At 38.5% G+C, this 19,209-nt stretch overlaps 4 protein-coding genes across 4 annotated transcripts; 2 read left to right on the plus strand and 2 right to left on the minus strand.

Moving 5' to 3' along the window:
• The first annotated feature begins 732 nt into the window (after nt 1-732).
• Nucleotides 733-6,789, plus strand: LOC132163338 (heat shock cognate 70 kDa protein 2-like). The gene is made up of 2 exons (XM_059573588.2): nt 733-1,220; nt 4,588-6,789. Exons 1-2 carry the CDS (start codon nt 1,007-1,009, stop codon nt 6,639-6,641), a joined length of 2,268 nt encoding a protein of 755 aa, XP_059429571.2. The 5' UTR covers nt 733-1,006; the 3' UTR covers nt 6,642-6,789.
• Nucleotides 6,790-7,795: 1,006 nt separating this feature from the next.
• On the plus strand, nt 7,796-10,912 carry LOC132164136 (heat shock cognate 70 kDa protein 2). Its single transcript, XM_059574565.2, has 2 exons — nt 7,796-8,123; nt 9,016-10,912. Exons 1-2 carry the CDS (start codon nt 7,913-7,915, stop codon nt 10,749-10,751), a joined length of 1,947 nt encoding a protein of 648 aa, XP_059430548.1. The 5' UTR covers nt 7,796-7,912; the 3' UTR covers nt 10,752-10,912.
• Nucleotides 10,913-11,454: 542 nt separating this feature from the next.
• On the minus strand, nt 11,455-14,101 carry LOC132164604 (uncharacterized). Its single transcript, XM_059575141.2, has 2 exons — nt 11,883-14,101; nt 11,455-11,716 (listed from the first exon to the last, which is right to left on the minus strand). Exon 1 carries the CDS (start codon nt 13,397-13,399, stop codon nt 11,906-11,908), a length of 1,494 nt encoding a protein of 497 aa, XP_059431124.1. The 5' UTR covers nt 13,400-14,101; the 3' UTR covers nt 11,455-11,716; nt 11,883-11,905.
• A 2,674-nt stretch (nt 14,102-16,775) lies between these two features.
• Nucleotides 16,776-18,237, minus strand: LOC132163064 (WUSCHEL-related homeobox 2-like). Its single transcript, XM_059573263.2, has 2 exons — nt 17,904-18,237; nt 16,776-17,140 (listed from the first exon to the last, which is right to left on the minus strand). Exons 1-2 carry the CDS (start codon nt 18,235-18,237, stop codon nt 16,776-16,778), a joined length of 699 nt encoding a protein of 232 aa, XP_059429246.2.
• Between the last annotated feature and the right edge of the window lie 972 nt (nt 18,238-19,209).

A 19,209-nucleotide genomic window follows, 5' to 3' on the forward strand; every position in this document is an offset into this window, starting at 1 on the left:
TTTCTTGACCAAAAATTCAAGATTAAACAACATCAAACAAATTGAAAGGTGCAAACAAAAAAGCAATTAATCGTAAATTCAACAAACAAATAAAAAAAAAGAAAAAAAACTAAATTTTCTGACGTTGGAGTTCTACCACGTCAAAAAATTTTCTGACGTGGTAGAACTGCCACGTCAGAAAATTTTCTGACGTGGCATTAGTAGCACGTCAGAAAATTCTGACGTGCTACTATTTGCCACGTCAGAAAATATTTCTGACGTGTGCTACACTAAAACGTCAGAAAATTCTGACGTTTTATCCACTAACACGTCAGAAAAAAAAAATTTATTGACACCTATGTTTCTGACAATCAACACACGTCAGAAAAATTTTCTGACATGTCGGACACCGAAAAACGTCAGAAAATTCTGGTCAAGAAAAAATTGTTTTTTTGTAGTGTATGGGGCGGCCGGCGAGCCACCCCAAGTCGGGGAGGGGTGGCTAGCCAGCCACCCATTCAATTTTATTTTATTTTTTATTTATAATTTGGTGTAATTAAGCTTTTTTGAAAAACCTTAAGTTTAATAAATTTAACTTAGATATCACATTCTGATTGGTTGCACAAAACTCGCCCAACTTCCTTATATAAATTATTTTCCCTGAGAAATGCTGAGCTTTTTGACCCACAATAGATTAGGAAAAGAATGAAAGACATCAATTGACAATCATACGAAAAAGTGGAAAAGGAATCGAATATGGGTTGGCTTTCCACAAACAATAATTGCAACTCTCATGTAATCAGACAAACAACTCGATCTGCTGAAAACTTGCGAGCCAAGTCTAGCAGTCTACCTGCTCCTCCATCACTATATGTCTATATACTAATTAGTTTGCCCTGATCTCCAATTCCCACTACACTCTTCCACTGAATTCCCAGTGATCGATCATCTTTCTCTTCAAACATCCAAGAGATTTCTTCCTTGTTTTTCATTATCTTTTTTAATTTCTTGTCAATTCTTGTAAGCTATGGCTCGGAAAGTGCAGGGTCCGGCGATTGGGATTGATTTGGGAACATGCTACTCCTGCGTGGCAGTTTGGAAACAAAATCGGGTGGAGATCATACCCAATGATCTTGGGAACCGGAAAACACCATCTTTTGTAGCTTTCAATGAGACTCACCGCTTGATCGGTCATGCGGCCATGGACCAGGCAGCCACGAATCCTACCAACACTGTTTTTGGTGAGTTCCTGGTTCTCTGTTTTTGTTGTTTGTTTTATGTACATATATATGGGTTCTGTAATTCTGTTAGCTTGCAGAGAAATTTTGGATTTTTTTTTTAAAATTTTTTATTATGTTGGTTTGGTTTCTTTCATGATAATGAGGAAAATTGCTTTCTTTTGGGTTTGGGTGTTTGGTTGTTGGGTTTGGATTGGGATTTGAAAATTAGAATTTCGGGTGTTTTCTGGTCGTTGGGAAACGAGTGTGAGCTGTTTGGTATTTTCTGGTGGGGTTTCTTTTTGTTGGGTATCAACGGTACGGTGGCTGGGTTTTGGCTATCGGTTCTTTTGGGTTTTGAATGGCAGTGACTGCAGATTGGATGGGGGTGATTGGGGTTGCCCACTTTCAGCCGTTCATCAAGGGGCATCGATCAAGAGGACATGGATTTACGCTCAGTTACCGACGTTTTTTTTATTCTTCTGTAACTGTTAAGTCTTTAGGGCATGAAGGTTGAAGAAAGAAGATGGGGAAGACGGCTTTTAGTTTTTAGCAAAACGCAACGTTTAGGTAAAGAGAAACGCACCGTTTGAATAAGGAAGAAGCACTTGTTTTGTCCGTACACTTTTTTTTGAGAGCCCCTACTAGGCTACTATCAGTTGTAATACCCCATTTTTACAGCATCCAACTAAATTTTGCCACATCATCGGCAAAAAAAAAAAAAAAAACCAATTTTCCCATTGCAAGAGACCCACGAACGATCTATCCCTAAAAAACCCAACAACTCCTCTCAGCCCAACGCGGCAACGCCGCCGGTGGAGGAGCACTGTCGTGTCTGATAGCCGAAGCCAAAGCACCGGCGCCGGTGGAGTTTATGAGAGATACCTCTTTCATCCCTTCTTCTCCGCCGAAATCACACCCATCTCTATTGCTCTCTTTCTCGGTGGTTTTGGAGAAGGACCCAGCAATGAAAAGTAGCCCAAAACCCCCAAGCAACTGTCAACTTCCATATCTGAGAGAGAGAGCGTCGACTTCCAGATCTGAGATAGAGAGCGTCTGGGAGAGAACACGCTAATGAGTTTCACTGTCTTGAGACACAGAGAGAGAGAGAGAGAGAGAGAGAGTGGGCTGAGAGATATCCTCCTCCAACGTGCGAGAGAGAGAGAGACAGGGAACGTGAGTTTTTCCTTTGAGGAGTGCTCAAGAAATTATGTTCCAGTGTTTTCATGCTTATTTGCTTTTTGATGTTTTTAGCTTACTTGTCAAATTTTTATTGAATGCCGTAAAAGTAGGCTTTTACAGCCGCATCCTACGAGAAATGTTAGGCTTACAAACAAATTTTACATTAAAATTTTTACAAACTGACGTGGTACAACATGATTGGATATAAGGTAAGTTCAAATTTTGAAAAACTCAATCATGTTGTGTCACATCAGTTTATAAAAAATTTTCTATAAAATTTGTTTATAATCCTAACACACCTCGCATCTTATAGAAGGTTTTTTTTTTTTCCAAGTTTGTTCAGACTTTGACCCTATAATTATTATTATTATTTAAAAAAAAAAAAAAAAAAACTAATGAAATTTAAAAGTTGAAAGGAGTTAATGAGGAGGACTCTGGCGCCAACTTGAAACGGAAAAGAATCCTCTCAATTTCTTTCATTTAGTGCATTTTGAATGGTAGTGCATTAAATGCACTATCATCATTAAAAATTTTGGACAATACTACCCTTCAAAATGTACTAAATGGAGAGGATTTGAAATGGAGAGAATCTTTTTCCACTTGGAACATGCTTAAAAAAAGGAATTAATAATGCTTTAAACCTAAGTTTTTTTTTTTTTTTTTTGAATTCTAAATGCAAATTACCTAGGTATAAGCACATATATAAAACTTTAGTACAATTTGATTTAGCAAAATAATAAAATCGAGGCCTAACTTGCATGGATAGATCCATAAAGTATTGTAGGTAGGGGCCAAGGCATAAGCTTAGGAAAAAAAAAAAGGGCCAAGGCATAAATTTCTTTATTTATTTATTATTATTATTTTTTGTATCATCTAAAATAGTAGTTCAATAGCTTAAGGAAATCCACAAAGTGGTTAGGTACACACTAGGGTATAAACAAGAAGAAATAAAGAAAAAAAAAAAATTTAAGACCTAGATTGAAAATTTGAGGTGCTCAATCAGTTACAACCATCGGTTATTGGCTATAACCAGTAACCGCAACCGACTTGGTCAGTTATTAGTTTTTAATATTCGTAACCGCAACCGCATAGGCGGTTATCAGTTATTTTATAACCGACGGTTATCGGTTATTCAATCCAATAACCGACCGGTTATAAATGTTTTTTTTTTTTTTTGGCTTTTGGGCTTTTTAAATATTTTGGGCCTTTAATTAGCTATTTTTGAGCTTATTTTAATCATTTTGGGCCAAAATGTTTCCAAAAAGATGAAAAACGAGAGAATGAGGGGGCCATGGAATGAGAGAATGAGGATTGAGAGGTAGGGAGGGACTGAGAGAATAAGATGAAACCCTATCCCTATGGGTTTCATCTTATTTTCCCTCCAAAACGACGTCGTTTTAGATGTTTTATTTAATAGTTTATTAATATAAATATTTAATATTTATTTAATGAATATGGCTCAAAAGATTTTTTGGGTAGAAGCAGTAGGCCAAAATTTTTATTGGGTAATGCCAAAAATATTTATAAGTGGGCCAAAAGAATTGTGGGTAAGAGCCAAATATTTAAAAATGAAAATTTGACCTTAATTTTTTTTTTTCCTCAAGAATTGATCGAGGGGGGGCATGGCCTATACTGGCCCTCCCTCATTCCATCACTACTGAGTTGCCCAAGTGTGATTTGTGATTAGTGTATTTTTTGGCCTAGCCAAATTTGTCAAGAAAGTGTTAGGTATGTAATTAAAATTTTACATTGATTAAGTTTTTATATGTAAATTGCTCTTTTAAATTAATTTTTAAGGAATATAGTAGTTAAATGTATTTAGTAGATTGTTATACGATTGTCATGCAACTTGGAATAATTTGACAGTAAAAATTAGCATTTGAATTAGTAAGGGCTTATAAAAATAAAGATCAATAGTCAATTTTCACTGGCATATCATTGCATTCTACTAAATAATATTTATCTTTTGTTATATATTAAAATTAAAAATAATATGTAAAAAAATAATATTTTTTTTTTCACTAAAATTAAAATTCTGGCTCCGCCATTGGTTGGGGGTCTTTCTTTTAAGTAGCATAAAAATCTGACCCTTTTCGCTTTCTAATGGTTTCGAAACAAATTAAGGTGACAAAATGTACTTATTGTGAAGCTAAGAATGTTTAATGTAATGACTTGTTTACTTGTTGATGTTTATGTCGGTGGTATGAAGACTCTAAGCGTTTGATTGGAAGGCGATTCAATGATGCCTCAGTGCAACATGACATGAAATTGTGGCCATTTAAGGTGATTGCTAACCCTGATAATGGGAGGCCCAGTATTGTTGTCAACTACAAGTACGAGGAAAAGCAGTTTCTGGCTGAAGAAATCTCTTCAATGATTCTCATAAAGATGAAAGAGATTGCAGAGGCTCATTGTGGTTCAGAGATAAAAAATGCTGTTATCTCTGTTCCTGCTCGTTTCAATCACTCACAACGTCAGGCCACAATGGATGCCGGAGTCATTGCGGGCCTAAATGTGATGCGTATTATCAATGAGCCAACTGCTGCTGCTATTGCATATGGGCTTGACAATGAAAATGGTGGTGGTGAGAAGAATGTGCTCATCTTTGATCTTGGTGGTGGCACGTTGGATGTCTCACTTCTCACCATGGATGGGCATTTTCTTGAAGTGAAAGCTACAGCTGGGGATACCCATTTGGGAGGTAAAGATTTTGACCGTAGAATGGTGAAGCATTTTGTTCAGGAGTTCGAGGCAAAGCATAAGAAGAAAATTAGTGGAGGTAAGGCTCTTAGGAAGTTGTGGACTGCTTGTGAAAGGGCTAAGAGGATGCTGTCATCTAAGACTGGAACAAAAATCGAGATTGATTCTTTGTGCGAGGGTATTGACTTCTACTCGAGCATCAGCCGAGGCAAGTTTGAGGAGCTTAATAAGGATTTATTCTGCAAGTGTATAGAGCCTGTTGAGACGTGTTTGAAGGATGCTAAGATGGATAAGCGCAATGTCCATGATGTGGTTCTGGTTGGGGGGTCTTCCAGGATCCCCAGGGTTCAGAGATTGCTGCACAACTTCTTCATGGGGAAGGAGCTTTGCAAAAGGATTAATCCTGATGAGGCTGTTGCTTATGGTGCTGCTGTTCAGGCTGCGATTCTCAACCACGATGCTAGTAAGAAGGTGAAGGACATCTTGTGCGTGGATGTCACTCCTCTATCGCTTGGTGTGAAGACTGCTGGGGATGTCATGAGTGTGCTGATTCCGAGAAACACCACCATTCCCACCAAGAAGGAGGAGAACTACTCAACCCACTCTGATAACCAGGGGGGTTTGTGCATAGAGGTGTATGAGGGTGAACATACGCGGATCTGTGAAAACAATTTTCTGTGCAAGTTTGAGCTCAGAGGCATTCCTGCTGCTCCTCGTGGAGTTCCAAGAATCACCGTTTGCTTTGACATTGATGCTGATGGTATCTTGAACGCCTCTGCCAAGGACCAAGCCACTGAAAGTAAGAAAGAAATTACAATCACCAATACAGGCAGGCTCTCCAAGGAAGAGATCAAAAAGTTAGTGCGGAAGGCTGAGAAATACAAGGCTGAGGATGTCAAGCATAACAAGAAGGTGGAGACAAAGAATGTACTGGAGAACTATGCTTACAACATGAGGAGCACATTTAAAGATGACAAGTTTGCAGCCAAGGTCCCATCTGCTAACAGGGAGTCGGTTGAAGATGCAATTGAGCAGGCTATCGATTGGGTCAAACGAAACCAACTTGCAGAGGCAGATGAATTTGAGTTCAAGATGAGCGAGCTGGAGAGCATATGCAACCCGGTCATTTACAAGATTGAGCATGGCTCTGATGGTGATGACAATATGGCTCAGGATGAGCCGGAGCACAAGAATGAGGAGATGGCCATGGGTGGAGGCACCCAAGAGGATAAGGAGCCTGAGAGGGAGATAATTAAGACACAGGAGGCTGAGGAGCATAAGAAGGCGGCTAAGACCATCCCTGAGGATAGGGAGCATGGGAAGAAGGTTGAGGCAAAGAAAGCATTAGAAAATTGTGCTTACTACATGAGGTACAGAATCAGAGATGTGAAGAACGCTTTGGCAGAGACTGAAGATGCAATTGAGCAGACCATCCACTGGCTTGGAAGGAACCAGCTTGTGGAGGCACATGAGTTTGACAATAGGATGCAGGATTTGGAGGGCATTTGTTACCCTTTCATTGCCAAGATGTACCAAGGAGCTGGTACTAGTGGTAAGAATTGATACATTTAGCATCTCACTAGCCTATAAAAAGTCTCCATCTGTAAATTTCTTTTTCTTTTTCTTTTTTTCCTAGGCATTGTAATATGGTTTTTGTTTGTGGAGTCTATAATTCTATTGCAAACATAGCTATGTAACTCGTTGTATTTTAGGTGTTCTTGGGTTAGGTGTTTTAACTTTTAATTCTTGTTGTGGGTAACAGAAGCAAGTGAGAGCCCAATCTTAATCACATCATACTCAAGCTCTTAAAGTCTACTACATGAGTGAAATTGGTGTAAAAAATTAGTATAAAGAGTAATATTATTCTAAAAAAAAAAAAATTAAGTTCAACCTCTAGCACCCTCTTAACTTTCTCTAACCCATTATTATAGTATAATTAAGTTTTTGTTTAACAAAATAAATATTTTAAGACCTCAATTAGGGTAAAATGGTTAGTCAATGCTGCTTAATTAAGGTTCAATTATGATTAAAAAAAAAAGAAAAAATACATTTTACCTCCCTGAACTATCTATCAATTTGTACTTTTAACCCTAATGTTTAAAAAATGACACTTTACCCCCAAACTTCCAAATTGTTGCAATTTGACCATTTTGATTTTTTTTTTCCCTAAAATGCCCCCATCCCAATTCCCAAGTTAAAAAAAATAATAAATAAAAAATTAAGGGGTAGCTGGCCACCCCAGTTGAGCCGGGGGGTTGCTTCATTGTATTTTGTTCAGAGTAATGAAATTTAATCTTTAAAAAAAAAAAAAAAAAAAAAATCTCAAGAGGGGGAAAAAAAAAAAAAGAAGTTCAAATATTTGAAGGAAACACATGGGTGCTTTCCCAAATTTGGTATCGACAGAATCAGCCAATCAGAGCTGACCGTCACAGACGCAAATCACACGACGCCGCTAATAAGAAAACTCTCGAACCGCCTAGAGAGTTAAAAGACCGAAGAAAAGCGGGAGATGTCTTCCAATAAAAATTAATGAAAAAAAGAAAATTCCAAACAATACAAGAAAACTCTCGAACCGCCTAGACGGTAAAAGACCGACGAAAAGCGGGAGAGATCCCCACCGTTAAAAATATAAATTCCTTTTTGTAGCAGTTGAAAAATCTAGATCGTACGGCTCACAGATCCCGATCAGAACCTTCCAGAAATCAAACTTTCTTTATAACCCATCCCCCTCCCTCCCACTCCTCAGTTGAGCAAAATTGTCTGAAAATCTCGCAAAAATCAAATCTCTCCTTGTTTTCAGTGTTTTTGTCTGAATTTTTCGTGGTTGATCTGCTATGGCGAAGAGCGAAGGACCGGCGATTGGGATCGACTTGGGCACGACATACTCGTGCGTGGGGGTGTGGCAACACGACCGCGTGGAGATCATTGCAAATGACCAGGGGAACAGGACGACGCCGTCTTACGTGGCCTTCACTGACACGGAGCGTCTGATCGGCGATGCGGCCAAGAACCAGGTCGCCATGAACCCTACCAACACTGTTTTCGGTGAGTTCCTTAGCTCTCTGATCACTGCTCTTTGCTGGTTTTACGTTTGAATTAGAGCTTCGTTAGCTTCTTTTTTCTGGTATTCCTGATTTTTTTAATGGATTCTAGGATTAGGGTTTCAGTTATTCGGTTGAGAGAGAAAGAATAGTGTTGGAGATCTATGTCTCTGTTTTTTTGTGAATTGAACTATAGATAGGCGATGAAGCTTAATTCGCAATATTTACATATTCATTAATCGCAATATTTACATATTCATTAACCCTCTAGAGGAAAAAAGTGAAGGGAGAGAATTGTTGATCAAGCTAATCAAGTAAAGAAAAAATTCGTTATAAACAGTGTTGTTTCATTCTGGTATGAGGAAGATCTACCTCTGCATGTGATCTATTTTCTTTTCTTATCAATCTACGCCTCTATGAACATCAAGAGGAATTTGTAATCAATCTCTATCCTTGTTAATGTTGAAGAATCGTTAATCAAGCTAACCAAGTAAAAGTAAAGAAAAATTCGTTATAAACAGTGTTGTTTCATAGTGGTTCTGTTTTGAGGAAGTGCTACCTCTGCATGTGATCTATTTTCTTTTCTTATCAATCTACACCTCTATGAACATCTAGAGGAATTTGTAATCAATCTCTATCCTTATGAATGTTGAAGAATCGTTTTAGATTATCGTGGAATACTTATATTCATGACGAAACTATACTACCCATTGATTTTTAAGTCAAAATTCCACGTTTTTGGATTCAATCGAGTCTCAGGAATGTTATTTTTAACTTCCAATTGCTAATAGATTTTTTTGAAGGATTTTCTGTTGCTTTCTGATTTAAGTGTGTCTAAACCCAAAGATAATTTTGGATAATGTTCTGAATGAATTTGTTTTTATTTGGGTATTCAGATGCCAAGCGATTAATTGGTAGGAGGTACAGTGATCCATCGGTGCAGAGCGACATTAAATTGTGGCCATTCAAGGTGATTGCTGGGCCTGGGGACAAGCCCATGATCGTGGTCAATTACAAGGGAGAAGAGAAGCAATTTTCTGCGGAGGAAATTTCCTCCATGGTTCTCATAAAGATGAAGGAGATCGCTGAGGCATACCTTGGTACAACTATTAAGAATGCTGTTGTCACCGTCCCTGCATACTTCAATGACTCGCAGCGTCAAGCCACAAAGGACGCTGGTGTAATTTCTGGCCTCAATGTGATGCGTATCATCAATGAGCCAACCGCCGCTGCTATTGCATATGGGCTTGACAAGAAGGCAAGTAGCTCTGGTGAAAAGAATGTGCTCATCTTCGATCTTGGTGGTGGGACGTTTGATGTCTCGCTTCTCACCATTGAAGAGGGCATCTTTGAAGTGAAAGCTACAGCTGGTGATACCCACTTGGGAGGTGAAGATTTTGATAACAGGATGGTGAACCATTTCGTCCAGGAATTCAAGAGGAAGAACAAGAAGGATATCAGTGGAAACCCCAGGGCTCTGAGGAGGTTGAGGACCGCTTGCGAGAGGGCTAAAAGAACTCTCTCATCTACTGCGCAAACGACCATTGAAATTGATTCTTTGTATGAGGGTATTGATTTCTACTCGACAATTACCCGAGCAAGATTCGAGGAGCTTAACATGGACTTATTCAGAAAGTGTATGGAGCCTGTGGAGAAGTGTTTGAGGGACGCTAAGATGGACAAGAGCAGCGTCGATGAAGTGGTTCTTGTTGGTGGGTCTACTAGGATCCCCAAGGTTCAGCAATTGTTGCAGGACTTCTTCAATGGAAAGGAGCTTTGCAAGAGCATTAACCCTGACGAGGCGGTTGCCTATGGCGCTGCTGTTCAGGCCGCAATTCTTAGCGGTGAGGGTAATGAGAAGGTGCAGGACTTGTTGTTGCTGGATGTTACTCCTCTTTCGCTTGGTTTGGAGACTGCCGGAGGTGTCATGACTGTTTTGATTCCAAGGAACACCACCATTCCCACTAAGAAGGAACAGGTGTTCTCAACCTACTCCGATAACCAGCCTGGCGTGCTGATCCAGGTGTACGAGGGTGAAAGGAGCAGAACCCGCGATAACAACTTGCTCGGCAAGTTCGAGCTCTCCGGCATTCCTCCTGCGCCTAGGGGAGTCCCTCAAATCAACGTGTGCTTCGACATTGATGCCAATGGTATTCTGAATGTGTCTGCAGAGGATAAAACCACTGGACAGAAGAACAAGATTACAATCACCAATGACAAGGGCCGACTCTCCAAGGAAGAGATTGAGAAGATGGTCCAGGAGGCTGAGAAGTACAAGGCGGAGGATGAGGAGCATAAGAAGAAGGTCGAGGCTAAGAACGCACTGGAGAACTACGCTTACAACATGAGGAATACCATCAAAGATGAAAAGATTTCTGCCAAGCTTCCGGCCAACGACAAGAAGAAGATTGAGGATGCTATTGACCAGGCCATCAATTGGCTTGATGGGAACCAGCTTGCTGAGGCTGATGAGTTCGAAGACAAGATGAAGGAGCTGGAGAGCATCTGTAACCCGATCATTGCCAAGATGTACCAAGGTGCCGGTGGTGATATGGGTGGAGCCATGGATGAGGATGGTCCTACTACTGGAGGTGGAAGCGGTGCTGGCCCCAAGATTGAGGAAGTTGATTAAATATTTTAGCCTTCTAGTGCTTTTTGGGTTGTTCCTTTAGATTGGGAACGATCATTTCTCTGCTTTTGTGAATTTTCTTTTGTTTGAAAAACTCGATGATGGTATATGTTTGAAAAACTTGGTATTTGAAGTATTAATAATGTTCCTTTTATTTTCCCTTATTGTCTGTTGTTTTTGTGCTTTTGTTTTGTTTTTAGTTTTGATTGATGGTCAGTGCCACCTCCAACCTCCACACAAGGGGTGGCTCCGACCACCAAATATGGTGATTTTGTGATGAAATTCTTCTTTGGCATTAGAAATCACTGTATTAATCCAGACCCCACCTTGTTACTTTGTCAACAAACAGAAGAGGATGTATTATTTTTCCTGTTGTGTGAGAGGAGCAGATGATATATAGAGCTAATTCTATTTATATTTGAGAAACTCGAAAAAGCGATATAGAATGTTAACGTTGGATAAGTGAGTGGCTTGTAAATGTTTTATAAAAATTAGCTTTTTATTTTTTTATTTTTGTTTCAAAAAGTAAAAGTAATTTAAAAGTGTTTTATAATTTGAATTTTTTTTTTTATTAATAGTTTTATTTTGAAAAGAGAGAAGAAAAACGGCAATTACCGCAATTACCTGGTAGAGGACATCTTTGACATGTAAAATTTGGATGTTCCATTCTAAAGGCACCTCACGGCTGTGATGACTGCACTGCACATGTATAATATATATATATATATATATATATTACATGTTTCTACTCGAACACTATCACAAAATTGGAACAAAAACATCTGCCAGACATAATACACCGAAAGATTTTCAAAATTGAGAATAACCCAGCGGGAGTAGATTATCCAAGTTGATGATCCTGAGAGATCTAGGAGAGATATGAAGTAGGTGAGCAATGAGGTTGCAGGATCCTTACCACTGACCCTAGAACTTCAAACTCGAAGCTCAGGAGCAGTTCCAGACCAAAGCTATTTGAATACACAACAAAAACCAGAATAATCAGTTTGAGTCCAATGTAGTAGTAAAAGAAAAATCATGAGTAAAAATTTTATTTGATAAAATTTTTTTTTTAAAAAAAAAAAATCTTTCTTCGATACAAAATAATGGAAAAATGACAATGACAGCCTCCCTTACATTTTCCAATAAATGTCTCTCATTCAAGACAATAAAAGCTCATTTGCTCCAAGGTGAGGACGAAGGCAAACACGAACTTCATGTTCTTCGGGTCCCACTCGATGTTTTGGCACCATGATCTCAAGACCAGTTCCTGTTTCATCACCATATGCTTCTAGCTTGGCATCATCTGGGATCCGGGTGGGAAGAGGGATTTCCCTTACAAACTCCCCGGGAGGGCAGTGTTCAGGAGATGGATCAGTGAGCTTGAATGTTCTATCATTTCTCTTGATAAAGGGCATGCAGGATGTGCTCACAGATGATATCTTCACAACACCATGTGTGAGATTATTCCACCAAGTAACTTTTACCCTTTTAAGGTCGGCAAAAGGCAAGCTGATGATTATCAAGTATCCTTGGTCATCCTCATATATAGTTTTTGCAGCTGTGACAGGTCCATATACATTCCTCATCACCCCGCTAAATTCATTTAACCAGGGTGGTTCCACCGGGTGAATTTCTGTATCATTTTGTTGATTCATAAGCAAGAAACAATCTTCATCATTACCTTGTAGAAACAAATCCTTCTTCCTCTTGTTGCAAGCAGGTGAGAGATCCATCCCACTACCATTTACATGGTGTGCTGAACGAGTAGACAGATTCAAACTAGAACCATTAAGCAATTTTTTGGGGTGGGGCTGTGAATTTGTCTTTAATGGAGGAAGGGGTCTTTCAAGCTCGAAATCGGTGTTGGGAAGGTTCCTCCACGAACAAAATTCACTTGCATCAGGTGGGACTGTGAAGTTCAGATCCCTCCCTGTGAGTTCAATCCACCTTTTTTGTTCTTCCTCATCAAGACCCTTTAGGCTGGGACATGGAACAACCTCAATACCATGAACACACTGGGGATTTGAAAGCCCCCTGTAATGCTTTCGCTGCATTCTGTGAGACCGAACAAACCCCTTGTCGACGCTGAATGGAAACGGGCGCTCCCCCTGACGAGAGTGCCCATTCATGTAGCTCCTCAATTGCATCTTACCTAACGCATTCTCAGGCCTTTCCTTAAACACCCACATGTACATGTTCTCCATATCATGCTGAACCAAGAACACTTCCAGCTCAAGGTCCGTCTTATCAAATCCAGAAACTCCATTACTACCCCGCACTATCTTGCTCTTCGATTTCTCATTCAACACAGGCTTAAAATAATAACTGAAGAAGAACCAAGCACCCCACACACTGTCCAACCTCTTGGCGCATTTTCGCCCTGACTTAGGCAGATTAAGGAAAGTATCAGACTCATGAATTTGAGTACCAAGGCCAACATCCAACATATCAAAAGCGTCAGTATTCCACGACTGCAAAGGACTTCGCTCCACAGACAACGGGAGATTAATATCAGGCGGTCGAGGAAGGATTATGGACCGATTCATCTCTAGCTCCAATTCCTCATGAGACATGGCACTTGAATCCATGGACAATAGTGTTGATGGGTGGTGGTTCTCTATAGATAGGCTTGTGAGCAAATCCTCTCCCATTTTCCCCTATTCCCTTAATGCGTATCTTTCGTTTTGTTGAAAAAAACAATTTTCAATCCCACAAAAGCTAACAAAAGACCCTCATAGCAAACCCATATAATCAAATTTTCTTAAGACAAACCTAACCTCACCAAAACAACACTATAATCCTTCACCATGAATAAAAATCGTAACTTTATTGGTGAATACAACCATCAATATGAAATTCTTTTGGATCTTAACTAGACAGGAACCCTAAACAAGTAATAGGGTGATAGAATTTAGATTATTTTCTTGCAAAGTTACGTTTGTCTTGATTATTACACTAGATTTCCTATTTCCATAAAAAGGCTAATTTCCCTCTATAAAAGTTGGATGCCGTATGGCAAAGTATCAAGCAAATTTACCTTTGCTTGAAAGCAAGAATTGGAGGCCCGATCCCCTCGAACTGATCACTATTTTCTCTTTTTCCCTTATTTTTCTTGATAGAATCCCTTGGATCCTATCATCTGGTGTCAGAGCATTCGTTCTTGGGAGGTTCCGTTGATTACTGAAAATTTTTCCCCCTCTGTGACGGTTTCTCCTTCCAGTTGCTGTTCTTGCGCCGCCGTTTAGTGGTTGGGGAGCCGTGAAGTGGTGGTACGCTGCTTAGACGACCGTAGAGGAATTTTTGGCCAGCCCGACAGACGATGGTATTTGCGATTTGGGCATGAATCTAGGTTGCAGGAAGGTTTAATTGGAGAAGATAAAGTGTGTTCGGGTTACAGGCTAAGACCAATCCAGGTGAACTCTAGTTCATCCCTATTCCATTCCAAGGATATACTTATCCTCATTTAAGGCTTTGTGTTTATTCTGGTTTAGTAGTAGAACTGTACTGTTTGCATACGTGTTTAAGATAACCTTAGCCCAGGTTCTGTTATTCTGAGGATAGCCTATTCCGTATAAGGGGAAAAAAAAATACATTAACCTTAGTTTCTCAAGTAGGCTGAAATCCCTTGTGGTGAAATGAAGAGCAGTCTACATATATGTAATCCCTAGTTTGTTTTTGTTTTTAATGAAAGTGTGTTTGAGCATAATCTTATTAATAACCAATTTAAACATAACACTGAGTCTCCAACACTTGAAGGGCATAGCCTTCCAACTCCACCCATTGGTGCCCCAACTCACAACAAAAAATAATGGCTCGTAATGCTATGCTTTAGCAGTAATCAGTTCTATAATATAGTCCTTCGAAACAAACGAAGTAGCCAAACCTCACCCTTACAATCTTGAATTATAACCCCAATGCCCATCTTGCAATTACGGTTACAGTTATTCATAGCCGCATCTCAATTAACCTTCACAAACCCCCTGATTACTCATAGGACCTTGCTTCCTTAGCTTGTTGTTGGGAATTAGCACTCAGAAAAGCCGCAAGGGATATTATTGCATGCAATAGGTCTCTATTACATGTAATGGGGTTAATTAATCTTATTTCATGAAAGCTTATTGAGTGGTTTGGATGAAATAAGTGAAATGGCAAGGCGCCACATGGCCAAGCTTTGTGTCACCTTATCATGTCACCTGGTCTGTTGTTGTTAACCACAGTGAGTCGAGTGCTCCAAGCTACTCAATAAGCCCACCCATATTTATAGGCTCATACAATTCTTTGCTTGAAGTCCAACTTTGCTTAACAAGCCCACCAATTCAAATTTATGCTCACTTGGTTCAAGCCTAAAACCAATCTCACTCCAAGTTTCAGTTAAGCAATTGTTCTTAACCCACGAAGAAATTCATGAAGCCAAACCAATCCAAGGCAAAACCAATATTATGAATTCATGGTTATGGACCATGGTTTAAGAATTAGGTCCATATATATGTAATGTCCAAGCTTGGTATTTGGTAATCTAGCTATTAATCAAATTTGACCTATTTATTAAAATGTTAAGTCCATTATTTATCAATATGCTACTCTTCATACCCATTAAATCACGCATATTTTACATTGGCTAATGTATCATGTTTCAACTGATTTTTTTTTTTTTTAAAGTGACTGACATGAAAAATTACTTAAAATACATGTTACGTCAATCACTATGAAATGTATAATAAATGGGTGTAAAGATTGCTCTTTACCACTGCATATTCATTTACAAACTTAACTTATCCGATTCTAATTATAAGTCCAACTCGTGACTTAATTTTTATTAGTAGTAGTATATCAGGACTTTTTGAGACTAATTAATGGTGAAACAGAAGCACAAAGCAAACGGATCCTCTCCATTTCATTTGAAATAGAGAGGAACAGGTTAGTTACTTTTGAGTGGCAAAATTATCTATCAAAAGTAAAATTACAATTTTGCTCCTCAAATTTCAACCAATTAGTTCCTCTCCATTTCTATTTCAAATGAAATTAAGAGGATCTCATTTCAAGCACAAAAGGGTTGTAGCTATATGTGATCGAAAATGAGACCAAATGTTGTTAGATTGATGGCAAGTGTTTGGCAAATGGTTAGTTAGAGTTTGACATCATTGTTGGTAGATCTCAAGATCAACAAAGGTTATAGGCCGAGTATGTTGTTCGAGAATCTTGGCTGCTAGGATGGTAGACAACCCTAGTACTCATATATATATATATATATATATGACTGAAAAGATTTTTGATGGAGCCCGTGGAGGTGACAATAATGTAGCTTTGAATTTAGGGGTCGCAATTCGGGTTAATGGATCGGGTTTGTATTATGTCGAGTCATGTGAATACATACGACTATATGGGTTAACATTAAGACGAGTCATTTAATTACTCGTGTCAAACTTGTTAACCATAACATGACCTTAACTTAACAGGTAACATGAAACAACTCGCATAACTCATTTAATAAATATATCATGTCGAGTTTACACCAATACGACCTATTTTACCCTATTTAATATAAATGACTTTAGTTAACACAAAAAATTGATCTGATTAATACAATTTCATATCAAAGCATAAATTATATAAGTTATACACACTCACAACTAGATTCAATGACAAAATCAATTTTATAATCGATATACATAACCATAATTAATAAACATAACTCAATTTCTCAGTGCATGTCCAATCAAAATAAGATTATATAGAAATTATATGATATTATGTAAGTATAAATACAATACACTTAACCATATTCATCAAAGAAAATTATTACTTATGCATGAAACCAAGTGTCAAGGTGCATGTATGAGATAAAGTCATGGAAAATGGCTCCTTTGTTCAAAAGTGAAAAGACGAAGCCAATCAGATAAAACTTGAATAAAAAGTAAGCTTCTTCCTTGATCCAACGATCGATTACAGAAAGAAGGGAATTAAACACAAAAACTCATGACCATGAAAAGATATTATACATCAAGGGACCCTCATAATAACATTCGATTAGCCACTTTCACAGGAACCCTCCCCGGAGAAAAAATCAAAAAAGAGTTGATCACCAGAACCTTCTTCAACCTGATCAGAAAAGCTACGAGTATTAGTAGAGTTCATAGCAGAAGAAGAACCAATGGAAGACTTTCCAGTTTCTCCATGTAAATTGCCTGTTGGGTGCAATGGAAATAGAGGCAATGTTTCTTGACTATTGCCTGCCATGTGCACAGGCGCATCATCATCGAAGGCTCTTGATTTCTCCTGTTTTTCAGTCCTTGGCCTCCTCCTGATTCCACCGGGAAGCAAAACTTTGGGATGGTGATATTGCGGATAGAATCCTATATCGCTCTGTGGTAGGTAATATGGGCTGCAGATAACTGAAAAAAGAAGACCCCATTAACAAATTCGAATACACAATTAATGGAGAACATGCAGAGAGAGAGAGAGTAACAATTTGAAGATGAGAATTGGAAATAGTAGATAATATTGAAGGAGAACTGGGTTTGTTACAAATCATTTTGATTTTGTAAAATGCAGAGAAAATAGATCGAATTCCATGTTATGGATATTACTATTTGAGTTATTGCTCCTGGGAAGTTTAATAGGAGGTCAAGGGAGAATGAAGAACTTTGTCATATATATAGTAATATGTTTGCTTTTCCAGAACTTCTGTGGATCCATGCGAATATATATTCTTGGCTGATTCTGTTTGAATAGTGTGTGTGTATATATAGATAATAATATGTATGTTTTGCAGAACTTGTGTGTACGTATCATATCCATGCGAATATTCTTGGTTGATCCTATTTGAGTAGTGTGTGTATATATATATATATTAAAATGTTTGTTTTTGCTTGTAAAGTTTTTAGAATGGCAGATTAGTAGAAATGATTGTAAAGAGTTTTCTGCAGAATTGTTGTTTTTGCAGTACTTGTAAGAAGCCTGCATAACAAACACAAGAGAAATAGCCTCATCTGTCTTGAAAGGTGCTTTTCGAGACTTTTGAAATGCAACAAGCCTGACCCTTATAAATTTATAATCTTTACATCATTAATAAGAGATTTAGAAAATATAAACCGAATAAAAAATAACTTGAATAAGAGGGTATTGGGGAAATATAATTAAGGTGAAGTGACAGACCATTTGGGCAATTAGGAGCAAAGATTGGCTGAGGAGTCCTATGAAAATAGCGGTTGATGTAAGCCATGCTCTCTTGCTTCTGCTTCTGCCTTTGCCGTGCCTTGTGATTCTGAAACCAATAGAACACATTTTTCCCCTCAATGTGACCGTAAGCCTTTAACCTGCTTGTTATCTGCTGTATTTGCTCAGCACTAGGCGTGCGTATCCCCTGCATATAGAGGCCCTCGAGCATGCTTATCTGCTCCTTTGTCGGGTTCCACCGTGAAGTTACTGGAGCCCCCTCCGCCGCCGCCGCCGCCGCTCCACCAATATCCACATTATGATCAGCCTCCATGTTTTTTTCTTGAATTATTATGATATATTACTTTTTTGCATGGGCATTTTTATAGAGGGAGAGCGATGGTCAAACAAAGAAGCGGGGAGAGAGAGAGAGAGAGAGAGAATGACATGCGTATTGTTTTTGGTGCTTGACATCTCTGAAAACATGGCGGGTAGCGGCTGAGAGTGAAATATATTTTTCGCTTTGTTCTAGGTTGGTTATTTGTTCCTCAATGCTGATATCTCGGGAATGACAGAGACTGGCTGTAACGTAGGTTACGCCATTGAAGGAAAGGAAGGGTATAAATGTCATCGCGAGGAAAAGACAGCCGGTTGGGTTGTAAGGTGTAGGTAAGGGCTAGGCTTTGGGAATTGGAGTGGGAACAGAGAGGTGCAGAGATAGATAGATGAAATTCAAACGTCTTTGCTTTATTTCATATGGATTTTATTTGGATTTCGGAGATTTCATATAAAACAATTTGAGGGTTGAGGACTTTTACACGTCTTTTTTGCTCTTGTATCTTTGAGTGCCTTTTAAAAGATCATATTCATTTGAGGAGAAATATAAATCATCTGAGTAATTTTATTCATAACCTCTAATTTTTCTCATAGTTTATGTAGTGTAGTTTTCTAATCAAAACACTAATTTTCACTAATCAAATGTTATAAGAATCACGCCATATAAGTTTTGAGATTGATAAAATTAGAGGGTGACTTATAGCATTACCCGTTTCATTCGGTTTCACTAGTGTTTTTTCAAGAAAATACTGTATATATATATAGAATGAGTGAGCAACTGATCGCATGGACTACTACAGCACTAAAATGGTTTCTTCTTTTCTTATTCTTCAAACTTGGTCTAACCAAAACAGAAGCAAATTTTTCCATTTTCCAAAAGCCCAAAAAAGAAGTCTCAAATATATATAACCTTTTCATAGTGCAGCAGCAGCATGCATGCAGATGCAGTTGAATTATGTATATGAAGGTG

The sequence above is a fragment of the Corylus avellana genome, chromosome 8 (assembly GCF_965113065.1).
Source record: "Corylus avellana chromosome 8, dhCorAvel1.hap1.2, whole genome shotgun sequence".
NCBI classification, from domain to species: Eukaryota; Viridiplantae; Streptophyta; class Magnoliopsida; order Fagales; family Betulaceae; genus Corylus; species Corylus avellana.